This window comes from Aspergillus niger, assembly GCF_000002855.4.
Source record: "Aspergillus niger supercontig An02".
Taxonomy (NCBI): Eukaryota; Fungi; Ascomycota; class Eurotiomycetes; order Eurotiales; family Aspergillaceae; genus Aspergillus; species Aspergillus niger.
In genome coordinates this window covers 3607749-3626085 of record NT_166519.1, presented here as the reverse complement: position 1 = coordinate 3626085, position 18337 = coordinate 3607749, and the positions used below count along the sequence as shown (strand labels likewise).

General features: G+C 45.9%; 10 protein-coding genes across 10 annotated transcripts; 5 read left to right on the top strand and 5 right to left on the bottom strand.

Annotated features, from left to right (window-relative positions):
- On the bottom strand, positions 1–378 carry An02g15000 (hypothetical protein [truncated ORF]; the record flags this gene model as incomplete). The annotated part of the gene is made up of 4 exons (XM_059746832.1): positions 1–29; positions 107–188; positions 236–311; positions 349–378. Coding segments are annotated over 4 exons (217 nt in total), but the record flags the coding sequence as incomplete, so codon positions are not given.
- Positions 379–646: 268 nt separating this feature from the next.
- An02g14990 (uncharacterized protein) lies at positions 647–3281 on the bottom strand (the record flags this gene model as incomplete). The annotated part of the gene is made up of 6 exons (XM_003188551.2): positions 647–791; positions 838–2518; positions 2578–2851; positions 2922–3062; positions 3113–3180; positions 3251–3281. The coding sequence occupies 6 exons, from the start codon at positions 3279–3281 to the stop codon at positions 647–649; spliced, it is 2340 nt and encodes a 779-aa protein (XP_003188599.1).
- A 582-nt stretch (positions 3282–3863) lies between these two features.
- On the top strand, positions 3864–5958 carry An02g14980 (uncharacterized protein; the record flags this gene model as incomplete). The annotated part of the gene is made up of 6 exons (XM_001400590.3): positions 3864–3907; positions 3957–4108; positions 4170–4260; positions 4315–4852; positions 4907–5808; positions 5865–5958. 6 exons carry the CDS (start codon positions 3864–3866, stop codon positions 5956–5958), a joined length of 1821 nt encoding a protein of 606 aa, XP_001400627.1.
- A 1413-nt stretch (positions 5959–7371) lies between these two features.
- Positions 7372–8547, top strand: An02g14970 (uncharacterized protein; the record flags this gene model as incomplete). The annotated part of the gene is made up of 4 exons (XM_001400589.3): positions 7372–7396; positions 7447–7713; positions 7767–7858; positions 7921–8547. 4 exons carry the CDS (start codon positions 7372–7374, stop codon positions 8545–8547), a joined length of 1011 nt encoding a protein of 336 aa, XP_001400626.3.
- Positions 8548–8870: 323 nt separating this feature from the next.
- On the top strand, positions 8871–9162 carry An02g14960 (hypothetical protein; the record flags this gene model as incomplete). Its single annotated transcript, XM_059746830.1, has 2 exons — positions 8871–9074; positions 9106–9162. The coding sequence occupies 2 exons, from the start codon at positions 8871–8873 to the stop codon at positions 9160–9162; spliced, it is 261 nt and encodes an 86-aa protein (XP_059600147.1).
- A 274-nt stretch (positions 9163–9436) lies between these two features.
- Positions 9437–11041, top strand: An02g14950 (uncharacterized protein; the record flags this gene model as incomplete). Its single annotated transcript, XM_001400587.3, has 3 exons — positions 9437–10695; positions 10752–10823; positions 10885–11041. 3 exons carry the CDS (start codon positions 9437–9439, stop codon positions 11039–11041), a joined length of 1488 nt encoding a protein of 495 aa, XP_001400624.1.
- Positions 11042–11193: 152 nt separating this feature from the next.
- Positions 11194–12866, bottom strand: An02g14940 (uncharacterized protein; the record flags this gene model as incomplete). Its single annotated transcript, XM_001400586.3, has 2 exons — positions 11194–12043; positions 12103–12866. 2 exons carry the CDS (start codon positions 12864–12866, stop codon positions 11194–11196), a joined length of 1614 nt encoding a protein of 537 aa, XP_001400623.3.
- Positions 12867–13852: 986 nt separating this feature from the next.
- Positions 13853–15236, bottom strand: An02g14930 (uncharacterized protein; the record flags this gene model as incomplete). The annotated part of the gene is made up of 6 exons (XM_059746829.1): positions 13853–13899; positions 14049–14102; positions 14135–14242; positions 14320–14675; positions 14731–14828; positions 14892–15236. 6 exons carry the CDS (start codon positions 15234–15236, stop codon positions 13853–13855), a joined length of 1008 nt encoding a protein of 335 aa, XP_059600146.1.
- Positions 15237–16128: 892 nt separating this feature from the next.
- On the top strand, positions 16129–17139 carry An02g14920 (uncharacterized protein; the record flags this gene model as incomplete). Its single annotated transcript, XM_059746828.1, has 6 exons — positions 16129–16311; positions 16367–16417; positions 16488–16514; positions 16574–16872; positions 16936–16984; positions 17056–17139. 6 exons carry the CDS (start codon positions 16129–16131, stop codon positions 17137–17139), a joined length of 693 nt encoding a protein of 230 aa, XP_059600145.1.
- Positions 17140–17425: 286 nt separating this feature from the next.
- Positions 17426–18335, bottom strand: An02g14910 (uncharacterized protein; the record flags this gene model as incomplete). Its single annotated transcript, XM_059746827.1, has 3 exons — positions 17426–17500; positions 17626–17988; positions 18039–18335. Coding segments are annotated over 3 exons (735 nt in total), but the record flags the coding sequence as incomplete, so codon positions are not given.
- Between the last annotated feature and the right edge of the window lie 2 nt (positions 18336–18337).

Genomic DNA, 18337 nt, shown 5'->3' with positions numbered 1-18337 from the left:
GATCTTTATGAGTATGAGAATTGATTAAACTAAATTAATAATTTTAATATATAACTCATAAAGCCAGTTGGATATACATAATTCTGAGGTTAATATAAAATCTTACCTCACTGTTTTGAAATATAAACATAATGTTAAAATAAATATAAATATAGAAATTGAGCCATCTCTGCTTTCTAGTATTGTAACTAAATAAAATCAATGTGGTTAACTTGTTATATATATATCTAAATACATATATAACATCTTAAAGATTTGCAGGTATCTGCGGTAATTATAGTATTATAGTCCCATCTTAACTCTTTTGTTTCCTGACAGTAGTTCCTTATATCAGTTAAACCAACAAACCAACGATTTCTCATCACCTACTTTGTTCATAATAATCTGTAGTAGTTTCTAAATGCATGAAATTGAATATTATTATTCAAGTCACGATTTAGACAGGTTAACCGAATGAATGAATAATGATCAACTAGCTTTACGAAATGCCGAATATGATAATCTGATATAATATAATCATCCGTCGCCGACCTAACCCGTCAGAATACGGCGGCCGTAGCAACGAGTACATCTCACCATATGACAAACATTATCAGTAACCCATAATACCTATACAACAGTTCATGTACCCGATTGATTTCATAGGTTAGGTCCGAGAGAATACGTAAATATATGCGAACTTCTTCATCTCTTGTATGTCATCCACCTGAACAACCTTCTCATCATTGAACATGACCCACCGAGTACCATTACTTCCTGGCACGGCCTTACGCACAATTGCGACATAGTGCCTGTTAAACGTTAGTTCATCCCGTACAAGTTAGCAGACATACATACCCAGCATGCACAGATGAGCCTTTGTGGCACACTATTGATTGCAATTGGTATTTTGCTGGCGTGGCATCAGAGTCTAGATGTATATCACTGGATTCAGGGATGTCAGAGTCTGAACCGATGTCCATTGAATCCTCCGGATGGGTGAACACCCAATCAATTGCCCTGTTGAGATCCCCCTCCGTCGCTGCCAATGCCCTCCTAGCATGACCAGAATTTATGCCCATTTCAGTCAACTGCGCAACCTTAGCTGGGTCTTGCTGGCTCCCTGAGGTGCTGGTAACCACCTTATCGAGCGGCTCGTCGATATCAGGGTCTTCCATGTGAGCAAAGAGCCAGTTCATAGCAGCCTCAACATCCGAGTTGCCGGTCACATAAAGCGCCCTTTCGCACCTTGTATTCGGAAAACCCATGCCGACAAGCTGTTCCATCGCAATTTCATTGGGCTTAAACGTATTTTCAGGTTCCTGAATGTCAGGGAGAAGCTCCTCATCTGGATTGGGCCCGGAGGAAAGGTAAGTACCAAAGTCTATTGGCTCCTCATCAACTTCTACCGGAATATTCAACTTTGTGGGTACCCAATTTATCAGTTCGAACCTCCGCGCATTAATAACCAGTTTCTGCGGTAGGGTTTTGAATGAAGATTGCTTATTGAACCCCTCCGTGGAACCGCAGGACGGGCAGCTGAATTCAACAACTTCCTCGGCTGTAAAAGCATCCAGACATTCTGCTAGAGTGACACTCTCATACTCGTTTGTGGAGCCAGAAGCATTTGCATCGGGGAGCCGACGAGCGGGAACAGGGATCGAAATGTTATCTTGTGCGTCAGCCCTGTAACGAACCTTCTTGCACTGCAAACATTGGAGACGCTGTTGCATAGAGAAGCCGAACGAGGTGATTGGGTTATCTAATCCTCCGGGATGCTTGGACAAGTTTATCTGCTTGAAGAGGTGAAGCATGAACTCGAACGCATCCTGTTGTCTCATCGTAGAGAATTCTTCATGATTACGGCCAACGAGATGCTTGAACATGGCGGGTGCTAAGCCCTTTTGATGAGGAACTTCAGCTGAATCAGGGGAAGACCTGACATCGCTATCGGGTCTGGAGTATCTGCCAGAGAGGATGCCGTCGGCCAGCTTCCGCAGTTGGGTTTCAAGGTCCTCCGCTGGCCTTTGCGTGTGCGGCGGCTCGCTGTTAGGATGGTAATATCGTTTTTGGAACTCAGGCAAGGCGAAAAGGCATTGGACAACACTTGAGAGATAACAACTGTTTCCTAAGTTAGTCAAGCCGGTTAATCCTGGCCCAAACACCGGTGTAAGTTCATGGCCGTCCTCAGAAGTCATCGAAAATTCCCATCTCATATTTTGCTCAACCTGCATCTCCATAAGGCTTTTCTCTGTCTTCTCACGGCCCGCTAGATTGATGCCCCAATTAGCAAGATGAGTAGCCAGGTTAGGATCGGTCCTTTCTTCGTTGCATCTATAGCAGTACACGTCTGCCGAGCCATCTGCAGTTATAGAACCCAGCTTCACTGCAACGGCATGCGATTTTATGTCAGAATGCGCAAGTGCATGCGAGTTTCCTCCAACTCCGCCAAACTGACTGCGACCGCAGCCAAGGTTGCCGCATTCTAGACATAGCCAGAGGTTCTCTTTCAGGTTACACATGGAACACTGGACTAGCTCTGCCCTCCAATTGTGAGCATTATGATAAGGTTAATGCAGGGGAAGAGGAGGAACGCACCCTTAGATTCAATCTGTCTTGACGCTCCCTGGATTAGATTTATGGTATGCTCGCAGGGGATGAACTCCTGCTCCCAGGCCTTGACTTCCTCTCTTTTGGAGAAGGTCATCGCTTTCATCACGCCGTCAATTACAGCTGGCAGCCTACCTCTGGATGCATCGAGATCATTCTGACAGCAAGGATAACAGACAACACGTGTTTTCGTGACATAACGGTCCTCATCGGTTTCAGCGGCGATTGCAAGCTTCGAAATCTTCTGTGGTGGCTCATCCCTCTGTAATTGCACCCTGTAAATCACATGCGACCAGAAAAATATAATACAAACAAGTGACATTGGCACACACCTGGACGTTTTTACGTGATCTTTTAATATTGAGCGCTAGAGGGTGACTGCAACGTTCATAGTGGAGAAAGGCATGATTTCTATCACCAGCGCAGCCTCCATTGAAACATGTTAAGCAAACATTAAGACCATGTTCCTCATCCTGGATATTTTGTTAGGTTTCGAATTGATAGGACAACGATGGGTGCGCACTATTGAGTCGAAACACTGTGTACAGTCTTCCCGATATACAACCTGCGACGAAGCTGGAATCCTCAGCCCTGCGATATAGATATGGTTAGTTACCTGTATGAGCACCGTACTCCAGCTTTAACAACAGACGTCACTGACCTTCAGACGTGACATGGCAACAAGAAGCCATCTTGAGTAGAACTGAAAGCTAATATGGAAGCCTGATATAGCTTATTAGATAAAAGCAATCAGTCCGGAGCCAAGATGCAATGACATTCAGCAAAAGAGCATGCGTCCTTTCCATACAGAGAAGTTATTGTATGAGGATAAGTTGGCAGGTGAAGTTCTTCAAGATCTGCTTTGCCGAAGCTTTGACTGTCAGGTATGTAGAAAGGTGGGGCAAAGTGGGAGAGAGATCTTCATCCTAGATAGTGTATTGTGTAGACGGAGTACCAGTTTCTTTATGGGGTGTTACGGCGTATTACGACATCTACTCGGTTTTAGACCATTAAACACGTAATATTTGCATTCCGAAGTGGGGTAGATGCTTAACGCGCTCCTACCGCGTACTACTCCGGGTCGCGTCTCCATTCGTTGTTTATGCAAATGTCGCTCCAGCAGTAACAAGATTGTACCAGAGCCATCAAAAGCGCCACTACTACTTGTTCATCATTCTACGCTCTGAATCAACACCTCCCAGAGGCAACTGTTTGTGTGTTTCTAACATCATAAGTCTGTTGGACGGAACAACGTTCCCCTGAAACTATTCCAGATGTCTTCAGAAGCAGCATCTCAAGTCTCCGTTGGGGCACTCAGGTCAGTTTCCTGGAACTCACTGTGCATTATCTCACTAATATCCCTCAAGCGCTATCTTCGATGATACAAAGCCTCAAACGCGTGAGCCTGTTGTTCAGTGTGTCCAGATAAAGCCATTGCCAGCTCAGCAGAGCCACCCGGAACGCTACCGAGCTGTATTCAGTGATATTTCAAATTATGTGCAGACGATGCTTGCGACCCGTAAGTGTGCCATAGTTCTAATGGATTGCCAAAGAAACTGCTAATATCCTTGATCTTCCAGAATTGAACCCCATGGTTTCTAGTAAGCTATTACGGAAGGGGTGTTTCGTTCGCCTGAAGTCATTCCAAGCGAACTCCGTGAAAGGCAAAAAGTAAGTGACCACAAACGTCTTCATCACCAATAGTATACCTGACCTACGAGGCAGGATTCTTATTATTCTCGACCTTGAAGTCTTGGAGGGACTAGGAGAGGCCGAGAAGATTGGCGATCCGAAACCACTCGAAAGTAAAACAGATGAAGACGAGAAGCACCAGCCCACTACAATCTCCAGCAATGGTTTCTATGGATCGAAGATATCAGGAGCACAGGTCCAGTCAAATACCGGAGTGCAGTCAGCACGACCTGTTTTGGCCGCAACGCATGCTACTATATATCCCATCGAAGCTATTTCACCATATTCTCACAAATGGACGATCAAAGCACGCTGTACGAGCAAAACAAATATTAGGACCTGGCACAACAGGAATACCGAAGGGAGGCTCTTCAGCGTTAATCTACTGGACGACAGTGGCGAAATACGAGCTACTGGATTTAATGACCAATGCGATATGCTGTATGACGTCTTCCAGGAGGGCGGTGTATACTATATTTCCAACTGCCGCGTGCAGATTGCGAAAAAGCAGTTCACGAACCTGAACAATGATTATGAGCTCACTTTCGAAAGGGATACGGTGGTTGAAAAGGTCAGTCAGAATGCTCAGTTCAAATTGCTCTCTTAACTTACCATATCGCATTAGGCAGAGGATCAGACCGATGTTCCCCAAGTTCGATTCAATTTCACTTCTATCGGTGACCTCCAATCGGTAGAAAAAGATACTACAATCGATGTGATAGGTGTACTGAAGGAGGCCATGGATGTTACACAGATCACATCCAAAACTACAAACAAACCCTATGACAAGCGTGAGCTAATCATGGTTGACAATACTGGGTTCTCCGTTCGCCTGACCATCTGGGGCTCTACGGCGCAGAAATTCAATGCCTCGCCCGAGTCTGTGATAGCTTTCAAAGGTGTGAAGGTCTCTGACTTTGGTGGGCGAAGTCTGAGTTTGCTGAGCTCGGGTTCAATGGCGGTTGATCCTGACATTGAGGAAGCCCACAAGCTCAAAGGCTGGTATGACGCACAAGGTAGGGATGAGAATTTCTCTTCACATGCTTCCTTATTAGGCACAGCCTCATCAACGATGAAGTCGGATCAATTCAAGACCATCGCCCAAATAAGAGAGGAGCAATTGGGTATGTCGGAGGAGGCGGTTTACTTTTCGCTGAAAGCAACAGTCATCTATATTAAGCAGGATAATATGTCTTTTGCTTATCCTGCTTGTCTCTCAGAAGGTTGCAACAAGAAGGTGACCGAGCTTGATCCTGGTCAGTGGCGCTGTGAGCGCTGCGATAAGACTCACCCCCAACCTGACTACCGCTACATAATGCATGTCAATGTCAGCGATCATACCGGCCAACTTTGGCTGAGCTGCTTTGACGACGTGGGCAGATCGATGATGGACATTTCGGCCAATCAGTTAATGGAGCTGTTTCAAACGGACGAAAAAGCAGCTGGCGACGTATTCCAGGATGCCAATTGCCGGACCTGGAATTTCCGATGCCGTGCCAAAATAGACCATTTCGGCGAACAACAACGGTAAGGCGATCCGCTTTGTGGCTTAGATGGCACTGCTAATATCAACTCTCTACCAGTATACGGTATCAGGTATCCTCGGCCAAACCGATTAATTATTCCCACGAGGCTGGACGCCTTGCTGATCTGATTGGATCTTACACTGTATCTTGAATATTCTTTCAGCATGTCGAAGGCTTCTTAAGATTCCGCTTGCAAACCTTGTGCATTATATCATAACACTTTTCAACGACACATGTCCAATTGTGGCTTTGGGTTTGCGCGACATCGGCCGCTATTACTGAGATGGAATGCATGCCTCAAATAATGATTAATTCTGAAAGTTGCTGCTACTAGGTGAACAAAGAGAATATAAGCCAATGTTGATGCTGTAATACCACACTTGACTAGCAATAGCTGTGGCTTGGAATTACAAGAATAGCCACGCTGATTTGACGCCCGCATAAATTTCATTGGGAGTCCGGACGAGGGAGACTTTTGACGAATAGCGGGAATTTTCTGAATAGTCACGTACGAAAGCAGCTGAACTTAATGTTCATACACACATAGTGAAGGCAATTTCGAAAGATATTGGGCCGTTATTGATCCTCATAAACCCCTTACTGCTGCATATGTTCCAATTCCAGCAGTGTGTCCGAATCTTCCATTGGAACCTGTTGCATTCTATTTGCGCATTTAAATATACATACGTAACCTGCTAAAGAGCATATGACGAACACCAGAAGGTCATCAACTAGATCGCAGCGAATTAATAAAGTAATTAGTGTGTGCTGTTTATCTTCAACTACCCCGCAGGTAAGTAGTTAACTTTAGACTGGTAAGTTAACGTAAACTACAATCGGGCGGCCCATCTAATAATGCCATATAAAATCTACTTTTATAATTCAATATATCTCAACCATTTTTGGCCTGTATTAGACCTCGTTCCTAATATACAGACTGAAATAATAATAAGCTTTTTTATTTTTTACTCTTTATTTGTTATTAACTTCTTTTCCGGATTTTCATAATTATATATAATAGCCGGTAATATAGAATACCTGTATTTTACTTGTATCTTAAGATAATCTATATATTTGAAATTTAAAAATCTTTAAATTTTTTTTTTAATAGGTCTAGTATATTTATCTTCTAGTTGTTAATCTATATATAATACATTATAGGCCTATTGACGATGTAATTATTGAGGTATAATGAATTTTAAACAAGATATATTCTGTATGCTTGTAAGAGACTCTTCTAGGGGAAAAAGTTAATACAAGACCATAAGCTCTCATTACCCGCAGATACTCTGTGGACCCCTAGAGTCCCCTATATATATTCAGGTACACACGGAACAAGGCAGGGATTCTTGTAAGGACTCACTTTCTTACAATGCTATTACAAGATGGGCCCCGCGATTGTGGTTTATGTTACAGCTTTGTCCTTATGACTAATTGCCCTCGATTTGATGACAAATGATGACGCTGAATGCCGTACTGCACAACCGAGGCGCATAACCAGAGAGCAGAATAAAAACCGTTAGGAGAAACTTGTAAAAACAAACCTTTAAAGAGTCAAGCAAAGATGGGGAGCATCATGAAAGCCATCGGTTAGTTGCTTTGCCTAGACTCTCGAGCGTGATTTGCTAAAAACACCCAGATATCCAAGGGGGCAAAGGAAGTGCCGATGCTCTGTTCGTTGACCAGATCCCAATACCAAAGCCCAGTCCTGGCCAGGCTTTGGTCAAGATCAAAGCATTCGGGCTAAACAGAATGGACTTGCTCCAGCGCGAGGGGAAATACCCTGTTCCTCCGCAAGCTCCTAGCACCATGGGTGTCGAATTTTCTGGAGTAATCAAGGAACTTGGCGCAAACACAAACAATGGCTTTCAAATTGGTGACAGTGTTTTCGGCCTAGCCTATGGCGGTATGTGCCATCCATTTTGATAGGGTGTGTAAGTATTCATTACATTTTAAAAGGGGCCTATGCGGAATACATCGTTGTGTCGACCAAGATGTTGATACACAAACCCTCAGGGTTGACATGGGAGGAGGCTGCAGGAATACCGGAGGTATGCTCGACCTCCAACTTCCCGGAAACCAATCCATAATAACCATGACACCATCTCCTTAGACCTGGATAACTGCAAGCCAGGCGCTCTACCTGATCGGTGAATTTAGCGCTGGAAAGTCCGTTCTTTGGCATGCAGGGGCTTCATCCGTATCAATTGCTGGGATCCAACTTGCAAAGATTGGCAAAGCATCTGCTGTCTATGTGACTGCAGGTTCGCAAGAAAAGATTGACTTTTGCGTACATGAACTCGGGGCTACTGCTGGTTACAACTACAAGACTCAAGACTGGGCCTCAGAGATTCTGAAAGAAACGAATGGCCGTGGAGTCGACATTGTAGTCGATTTTGTGGGCGCCACACATTTTCAAGGTAATCTTGACGTGGCCGCACGGGACGCACGTATTGTCCAACTAGGACAGATGAGTGGTTCCATTTTGCCTGCCAATACTGACATCAGTGGAATCCTGAGGAAGAGATTGAGGTTTGAAGGCAGCACTCTTCGAAGCAGGGATGAAGACTACCAGGGGAGACTGCGTGATCTTCTGGTGGACCATGCTTTACCCAAATTCAACGACCAAACTTTCAAAGTCTTCATCGACAAAGTTTTTGCATTTGAAGAAATCGCGGATGCCCATAGGTTGCTCGAGAGCAATCAAACCAAGGGAAAACTAATATGCACAATTGACTGAATGCAAATTGACCCGGTTGAGAAGCCAGCAGCTGACTCAAAGGTGGAAGTGGACACAGTTGGCGTATATACAAATAAATTAACAATGAGGTCACTACGAAGGCAGCCAATGTAGAGAACGTAGGTCTAGTGTAGACATACTATTGTATTGGCGAACATACCCCAATGAGTGCCCGCAAATTTAAGGTTTCCCAAATGGTCTCTGGGCCTTTTATTGTTCTATTTTCGAGTGCCACTGAGCCATTCTGAGCGTTCCTAATTTGAAAACCTCGGGAATATGACTATGTACATACTACTACGACTACTACGACTACTACGACTACTATGACTACTACGACTACTACGACTACTACGACTACTACGACTACTACGACTACTACGACTACTACGACTACTACGACTACTACGACTACTACGACTACTACGACTACTACGACTACTACGACTACTACGACTACTACGACTACTACGACTACTACGACTACTACGACGACGACGACGACGACGACGTACTATTATTGCGACGGAGTAGTTCTACTATGTAGGACTCAAAGGCTAGATTGACATTCGCGGTGCAGACCGGACTAACTGGATTGGGATTAATGAGTGGGGCTGAACAGCACTAGGGCAAGAGCTTTAACTATATGGGGTACTTTATCCCGGAGCAAGGTTTTGCTCCAGACGGGAAAGGCCAAAAAGAAAAAGAAAAAAAAAGGTCAATTAAAAATAAAAGTATCCCAAGGGCAAATCGAAGGCGCCCTTAATATTCTATCGAGACGCAGCTGATTTTCTTTTTTTGCTTTCCCCTCCTTTCCTCTTTGTTACAAAAGATCGTACACATATATTCCACACCTAAAGTTGAGAAAGTTTAAGGCAACAACGAAGACAACATGGCCAAGCGTGAACTTCAAGATAAGGGTAGCACTGAGCATAGGGCGAAAAAGAAGTCAAGAAACGAAAAGCACACAAAGAAGGCTGAGGACTCCCAAGCCAGTGCGCAGTCCTCTGAGACGCAGTACACTGACCCGAAAGAACCTTCACCAGCAGTCATAGAGAAGTTTCTCGAAGAAAACTCTGTCAAGATAACGGATACTTTAGAGGGTGCAACGAAGCTTCATCCCATTACCTCTTTCTCTCACCTACCTACCTGCAACAGTGCACTGTACCGTCCTCTTGAATCTTTCACTTCTCCGACTGCCATCCAGTCAGCAACCTGGCCTTTCCTGTTTTCTGGCCGTGATGTAATCGGCATTGCTGAAACTGGGAGTGGTAAGACGCTTGGCTTCGGCTTGCCGTGCCTGAAAAACTTACAAGACTCGGCGAAGAAGGGAAAGCCTTATAAGCCGACAGCGGTGATGATTTCCCCAACGAGAGAACTTGCAATGCAGATACATGATCAGATCTCGAAATTTGCAGAATTAGTGGATATCAAGGTAGCTTGTATCTTCGGGGGTGTGAAGAAAGAGGAGCAGCGTGAGGCTTTGAAGACAGCGGCTATTGTCGTGGCGACGCCAGGAAGACTGAAGGATCTTCAAAATGATGGCTCGGTGGATCTAGGAAAAGTCAAGTATCTTGTTCTGGATGAAGCAGATCGCATGCTGGACAAAGGTTTCGAACAGGATATCAAGGATATCATCCGCCCCATGCCGGTGTCAAAGCGCCAAACTGTAATGTTCACTGCGACCTGGCCCCCAGTGGTTAGGGATCTTGCTGCAACGTTTATGACTTCTCCTGTGACGGTCACAATTGGTGGAGAGCCCTCGGCTGATCCGCGCGCAAATACTAGGATCAAGCAAGTTGTTGAGGTGGTGAAGCCGCACGAAAAAGAACAGAGGCTTGTGCAGCTATTGAATAAGTATCAGAAGGGCCCATCCAGCTCGGATAAGATTCTGGTGTTCTGCTTGTATAAGAAGGAGGCTGTGCGTGTCGAGAGACTTCTTTGGAATAAAGGCTTCAAGGTTGCCGGAATACACGGTGATTTAGGTCAACAGGAACGATTCAAAAGTTTGGAATCCTTCAAAAAAGGCGTCTCAACCGTTCTTGTCGCAACTGATGTGGCAGCTCGTGGTCTCGACATACCCTCAGTTAAGCTTGTCATCAACGTTACGTTTCCCCTGACCGTTGAGGATTACGTACATCGAATTGGCCGGTTAGTGAAGTACCTCGTCCCTGTATGTTGAGTATCGCCTACTGACTGGCCCAAAGGACCGGCCGTGCTGGAGCTGAGGGCCATGCCATCACTCTATTTACTGAGGTTGACAAAGCTCAGTCTGGAGCGTAAGTAGTCATTGTCTTGGAAGCATTCCGATCAAACTCAACCGAGACTGACATGTTATAGTTTAATAAACGTTCTAAAAGCGGCTAATCAGGATGTACCCGAGGATCTTCTCAAATTCGGGGCAACGGTTAAAAAGAAGCAACATGACGCATACGGCGCCTTTTATAAGGATGTCGACACCAATAAGACATCAACCAAGATCGTTTTTGACGATTGATGATGGCTTATTCGCTTTTGGACTTTGGAGTACTGGATGTTTTAAATTTCACCAGCTCGTGGGCTTTTGTGTAATAGATCAACAAATATTTCCGCTCGAGATAAGACCTATCCTCACCATTAGACTGTAGCTTGCATATAAAGTTGTGGAACTTACACGAGAAGAATATACATAGCTCCAAGTATCAGCGCATCTCTCGTCCTATAGATATCAAGAGCATATAGAACTCTTGAGTTAAGAACTATAGACATCGTGATACTGGCGATACAGGTAAGCGGCCGTGGGCTAAGTTCAGAAATAGCGATACCGCTTCCGTGTCGAGACATGAATGTCTGAATAAAGGAAAAGCTCCAGACGATACGAACTGCCATGTTAACAATATTGGCATAAACCATTCCGTGGGCACCGAGAGCGCCAACTTTTAAGAACAAGTACGCCGCGGATGCAAAGCATGCTGAAAACACACCCATCCATACCGCTTGTCTGCGTAATTCTGCTGAGTTTGCTGCTGATGAGACAAATGCTTCACTTATACCATTATAAGCCAGAAATGGTATATAATAGCAATAAAGTGAAAGCAGGCTGCTGATCCTGGGTGAAGCCCAGATGCGCCCGCCTAACAGATGTAGCAATTGAGGTGCCAGAACTGGACCGAGGGGAAATCCCACAACAGCCATCAGACTATATGCACGAAGAACTTCTGTCAACTGAGTTTTAGCAGCATTGATGTTTTCTACACGTAGATTCCCGCTCCCGCCAGAGTTTAGCAGTGAGGAAAAAAGCGTTCGACTGCTTTCTTCAATGGGCTGAAACAAGACGCGAGCCAGGAGACCACCGTAATTAGAGGCTAGTGCATATATGCCTTGATCTTCTAAGCTCGTCATTGTTGCCAGCATCATAGAATCACCCTGGGTGAGAAGATGTTTCACCACCGACTGAAAGAACACATTTGTGGACAGTCCTATCATCGGCCATGAGAATCTCCCCATGAAATAATCTGATCTGTGCCAAGACATTTGTTATCAGATAGAACATTGCAAGTTTAATTTTCCATGGCCTACCTTGACTTTATCTTTGTGGGAAACATAGAAAACTTCTGCTCGTCTGCAACCCTCGGTAGGGCTAGTATATAGCCGCAGATGAGTGTGGAAGAATAACAGAGATAACCAATTGAAAATGGGAGCACGCCAATGCTGTGGCCGGTCCTGGAAGCCCATGCACAAGCAAGGCAGGTCGTAAGGCTTTTTACAAAGGCTGCACTCATCTCAACAACTGCACGTTGTCTGTGTAGCATATATTGCTGCACTACAGTGAAGAAGGGCTCAGTGGAGAGCTCCATAAGGGATGCAACGGAAGTGATGATCACGCTTGCGTGGTAATAGGGTAACTCTGACACCTCTCTCGAAGCCAGCTGTATATAAGATGTAGCAAATGCCATAGCGAACAAAAACCCCAGGGCGAGGCTCAAGTAGGACATGTTCACTACTGACTGCAAGGCTATGTTTCGGGCCTCAGATACATCATTGCCCTTTTTGGGAGCTGTACCAGTGCTATCCTTGTGGGAAACCATGGTGAGGGGCTTGAGTTGCAATGGCTGTCTTTGAATAGCCATTCTGATACTTTCCCTGGAGAAATATAATATCGAGATGAAATATAGCTCCAGTTGGGACGCAACACCCATGATGGCTGGAGGCAAACTCCTTAAGACCAGCTGATTTGCGGTGAAAGTGAATATCCTAGAGGCCAATTGAACGACGATCAGCATCGTCGTCCCGGATGCTGATGATGCCAGCATTGCGCTGACATTCTCATCTACTTGTGACATGTGGACGGGAAAAGGCTCCCGGGCATCGATGACTTTTGTCTAAGAATCTCTGTGATTTCGTAAAGCTGGCCCTGCAGCTTGGGCTCGCAGCAGAAGAATTGATTCTCACTGGTAGAACCCCTTTCGGGGGAGAGGGGCAAGGAATAGAATAAAGATAAGCCCGGGGAAAGAAATCCAAATACCACTCAATGGGAGGAAGTATATGGGGTCCAGCCGAAAAGGCCACGTGCTTTCAGTGTACGAGTTAGTGGTAAGTTCCCGTTCCCGTGCTCTGGCGTTTATCTGCCAGTGTCTAAGCTCCTCCCTTCGTTTTAGTTAGCACAAGCACTGTTTGTGCGCAGCATTGGCTAAGTCTATACAATGTTACGTAATTATATACCTTACCTTCAAGATCAATTAAGCACTTTTTATGTTGTATAATCCGGTGTTCCGAGATTCTTTCGAAGCTTCTTTGCGCAGGTCTTTAGTACATTGGAGGAGTCACTTTACATCCTGGCACATGCAACGCGCATAACTCGTGCTCGATTCGAAGCCGATAAAGCGAAAGCCATGTGTGTTGACACCGAGCCACTGGCCATTGAGCTTCCTGCTCTAAGAAGGACTAATTTCTCACTGCCTACAAGGAAGCACCTATGAGGTGGCTGTAGCGGCGGCTATATTATTTCATGTTGATACACTGTGCGAGAAAATCGGAGTCTGACCCTTGTGTACCTAAGTTGCAATAGTTTACTCCATACTGAGTTTCGATAGTTTTGAGAATTGCAGAGTTTAGAGTGAGCATGCCGCCACTTTACTAGGCTCAGCGATGCCACGACAAGTTAAGAAACTCTCGGGCTCCCTTGAAATGAAGTCGCAGATAAGCCCACTGTAGACCAGTGTTTGGAACAAACGATTGATACCCGATAAATAATAGTGGTCAATGAAACAACTAATTTGCGACTCCCGCCCTTATATAGTTCATTCCATTGACCATCTAAGATGATGGTTTAAGCAGATTCTCGACGTTTGGAAGAAGAGTTGATCCACCATGTTACTATACAGTAACTACACGATAACGGAGGAGCTTGGACGAAGGAAAGGAGTTGAGATAGTAGCATACTGCTACTACCTTAGAACGACCGCTAACCCCAAGCAAACGTGTTCACACTTGGTCGGACTGAATAGCTCAGGCCGATAACGTACATAGGAAATCCTCTAGAATGGCGGAAGAAAAAACGGATATCCCCCATTCTTCGTCTTGAACACACTCAGAAGGAAGCTGTACATACCAAGGAGTACGGAACCCCAGATGATCACAGCTACCTGTTGTGCCTTGTTGTCTGCGATACGGGGCACCTTCATTGCAAGGGCAATTGTCGCAAAAGATAGGACGGCATCTGTCGACAGCATTAGCGAATTAGCATCAGATCCACATATGAGGTTAGATGTATGCATGTTATGAAGGGCAACGTACAGATGGCAGCAACAATCTGCGTCTCCATGCCGAACTGGTTTGAAAATCCACCAGCGAAGTAGCTAATACCACCTCTACCATCTCCGGCAACATATGGGACTTTGCGAATATGGTTGAACATGTGGCCACTTGTGAATAGGAGGATGGCAATCAGACTGAAAGCAGCCCACAAGTTCCGGTTACGAACAATGGGAAGGACATAAGGTGACAAAACTGTAAAAAGGGTCACAGCACCCATCAAAATGGTTATGCCGGAGACAAGTCGCATGTAGTTGATCGGACGAACAAGTGGCGGCTTCGGGCCCTCTGGAAGCTGACGGTTCATCCATGTATATAGCTGTTCAGCAGAGATAGGGCTGTAGGTCGACGTCAGTGATAATCAATCGACTAGTAGATTCAGTATATAATTACCCGCTAAAGTCAAATCGCAGAGGTGCGTCGTCAATCTTGGCGAAGGGGCCAACGGTAGGAGGAAAGACCAGGAGAACAGGCGCAGTTTGGAGCATCAACTATTCAATGCCAATTGTGTCAGTTGAAAATTCTAGACTGCTAGGCCATGTATTGCTGGATACCTTCTGAAAGGTCCCCTTTCCATCGGAAAAGTCAAGGGTCCCAAAGAGCATTTGAAGTCCGTCGGGCTTGGGACCTTTGTTCCAGCTTCGTGCTATGAGCTCCCACTCAGGTTGAAATTCGCGACAAAGAATACACCCATAGCGAGCGTCTGCGGCTGTCAAAAGCACTGCGACATGATAGTCGCGAGGCTTAGATGTTATCTCTTCGTACGATGAGTCGTTCAGTTCGATTGGGGCGGAGCGAGAGAGTGAACGATATCTCTCAAACTTGTCTGTGTCTGCGAGGCCGCAAGAAGCGGAACTGATCATGCAGAGAAAAGACAAGAGAAGGTTGAAGAGCTTCATTTTAGCATGACAATGCAATCGTCAGTTCTGGCGGTGATAAGGAGGCGGATCAGCAATCCGCGAAGAAATTGGCCATGTAGACAAGTTCATGGATGGATAGGCAGCGGAGTACTACGTATCCGAGAAGCCTAGGATGATAGGTGTCCACAACGCGTACGGCTGAGCGGGTCGCTATGCGGGTACTCCGTACTTCTTACTACGTACTAAGATGGTACCTAGATGAGTACGGCTACAGTAAAGGAATTAGACAACTAACTACATATTGCCGCTCAGTCGGGCGGAACGAAGCCGATGTTCTTTGATAGAGCCACTCTTTTAAATCCACTGGAAGCCGAATTGAGAGTAAAAGCCTATAATCAGGCGGTGTATTCCCTGCAACGCTATCCCAACAACCAAGTAGGGCGCCGATACAAACTGGTTACCCAATAATGTTGTACAGGATTAGCATGTCACAAGACAGATGGGACTTATACGTCAAGAATATCTGTCTCAGCAATACAGTGGATGATTACTTAGATCATCCTATGTTCACTAGTCGCCTCTTCAGAAACGGACTGGTTTGCGGTGATGTGCCAGCCATTGTCGATGGTGAAAGGCACCAACACAGAGTCCCAGGACGCTAAGGTTTGGGGACATCCCAGGCAATCCTTTGTAGGCATAGACCTACTCCAATTCGAGGTGTGTCAACAGTATAGTTGACTTCAGCTACGAATAGTGCTAGTCCAGCTTCAACTGTCGATGTATCCTCCGTAAATCAACCGGGAAATGTTTAGACCTTGACAGAGGTTGCTCGCCCCGATCCGCGCCCATTTACCATTTCCGCGGGAGCGCTCCGGCATCCTTTCGCGCGTCACTTGTCATTATTCTATCGAAGTTTGCCAATGCTGCAACCATGCCACTCGTTCTATCTATGAAGTGTTTGCCCGCAACACAGGGCATTGGCCTGCTTAGTTCTCATATTTTAAAGCGATTTTCATCCTCAAAACGATGGCAAGCCCGTCAGCTCAAGGATCGTTTCACAAGGGAAGCAGCAGTGCAGGGCCTAAAAAGCCGCGCGGCCTTCAAGCTCCTCCAAGTACTTAACCAATATGACCCGCCATCCTATACATCCTGATAATTTCTTTGAATAGATAGACGAGAAATACCACATCTTTGAGAGCGGACAAACGGTTGTTGATTTAGTATGATAGCCGCTATTAAGATACCTCAACAAGGGCCATGTTGATTGACAGTATAATTCACCAAATCTAGGGTTATGCTCCTGGCTCTTGGTCCCAAGTGCGTCGAGTGCAGGGTGAAGATTATGCCAATCAAAGCCTTGGCTAACACCACATCAGGTAGCAGTAGCTAGAACGCAACCACACGGCCGTGTCCTTGGCGTTGACATTATTCCGGCCCAGCCCCCCAAGGGAGTGTCTACGATTCAAGGCAACTTCCTCGACCCGAATATCCAGGCCTATGTACGCGAATTTGTGCGCGACGCCAATAGGGGTAGACCACATCCTCCAAGTACGATTTTGGATGCCGAATACGATGACACGCAGCTCAAATCGGATGCGAACGCGAGCTCTGATAAGCAAACCGACCCCAAGCAATGGGATCGCAACTACTCGGTAGATGTTGTCCTAAGCGATATGTCCGCTCCCTGGTTCCAAACAGCGGGGTTTGGGAAAAGAAGTCTAAGTGATCCGTATAACAGGATGATGAACACAAGCGGTATTAGTTTCAAAGACCATGCAGGTAGTATGGTAAGATGCTGAGTTTGCCCCATACTCGAAGTTTCCCTCAGCTGATGGGAAGTAGGATCTTTGCCACGCAGCTTTGCAGTTCAGCCAAGAAGTTCTCCGCACTGGAGGGCACTTCGTCTGCAAATTTTACCAAGGAGCCGAAGATAAGGCCCTAGAGGAACAGCTCAGGAAATTATTTCGGAAAGTCCACCGCCTTAAACCGGAATCGTCGCGCAATGTAAGCATCCACTGGCCTCGTAAAACACAGCAATAAACTGGCCTTCAAAGTCCTGAACATCTGTGCAGGAATCCAAAGAATCTTATTTCATTGGTCTCGGTCGAAAATAGTACCCAGAGTCAGGTATGTCCTCGGAAATAGATGAAACATAGTATGATGAGGTGCTACATTTCGATGGCATTTGTAACTGACCTGCCCCTTCCTTAGCATCAAACCGGGCTCAGTCATATCTCTTCTGCTGAATCGAAGTCCTCATCCCATTCTACGTCAGCAAGTGAAGCCTCTGCTGTAGCATGCACCTTGGGATATTGTCAGTGAATTGCCTAAAGCCAAAAAGGACAAGGAAATCCGGAGGTGGCTGGAGTTCGCATAACATAGGACAAGGACAAAAGAAGGGCTACATGGAAAGAATGGATAAACGAACCTCCTTGAGACCGCTCAGTTCTTCAACGTACCCAGGCTCATTCAAAGCCCTTAGAACGAAATCCCAACCGCCCTCTTCGTAAGCGCGGGTGATGTTATCTGAACAAGCGCTGCAGTGTTTGTAGCTTCTGCCCGTGACTGGAATATTTTCGAATGTTGCAAGGAATCCCCTGACTTGATGTGGCACGAGTCCCAGTGGATGGTCTCCTCGATCATCACTGCGCGAGGTCGGGGCCGGTGCTGCAGCACCCAGAGGATGTTGAAGAAGGGAAACAAGCAACTCTACCAGTAAAGCCGAAGCTATGGCGGCCACACCAGGCCGAGTAACGGTACATTGCTGATCAAGTGTTTGATCTTTGACAGACTTCAAATATTTTAGCATAGCGACCTCTAGGCCGGAGTGGCTCTACTCACGTTCATTGGTGCAACGACATCGTTACAAAAGTAGCACCCGAGTTCTGTTGGTGGCTCTGCAATCGCTTTGATTCCATGTCGCATAACCACATAAGAATCGAAACCGAGGGCCGCATTCATAACGATCTTGCCAGCTGCCTTCCCCATGACCGTTGGCAGCCAGCGTGCTTCGCGCGTATCCATTAGGAGAAAAATGGCATCATGCTCTTCAACAAGTCTCTGGAGTACCTCAAATTCTGCCCGGGACTTTTCAGCATCAATGACAGGGTGTCCAACCATGGGTACAGAGAGGACATGGC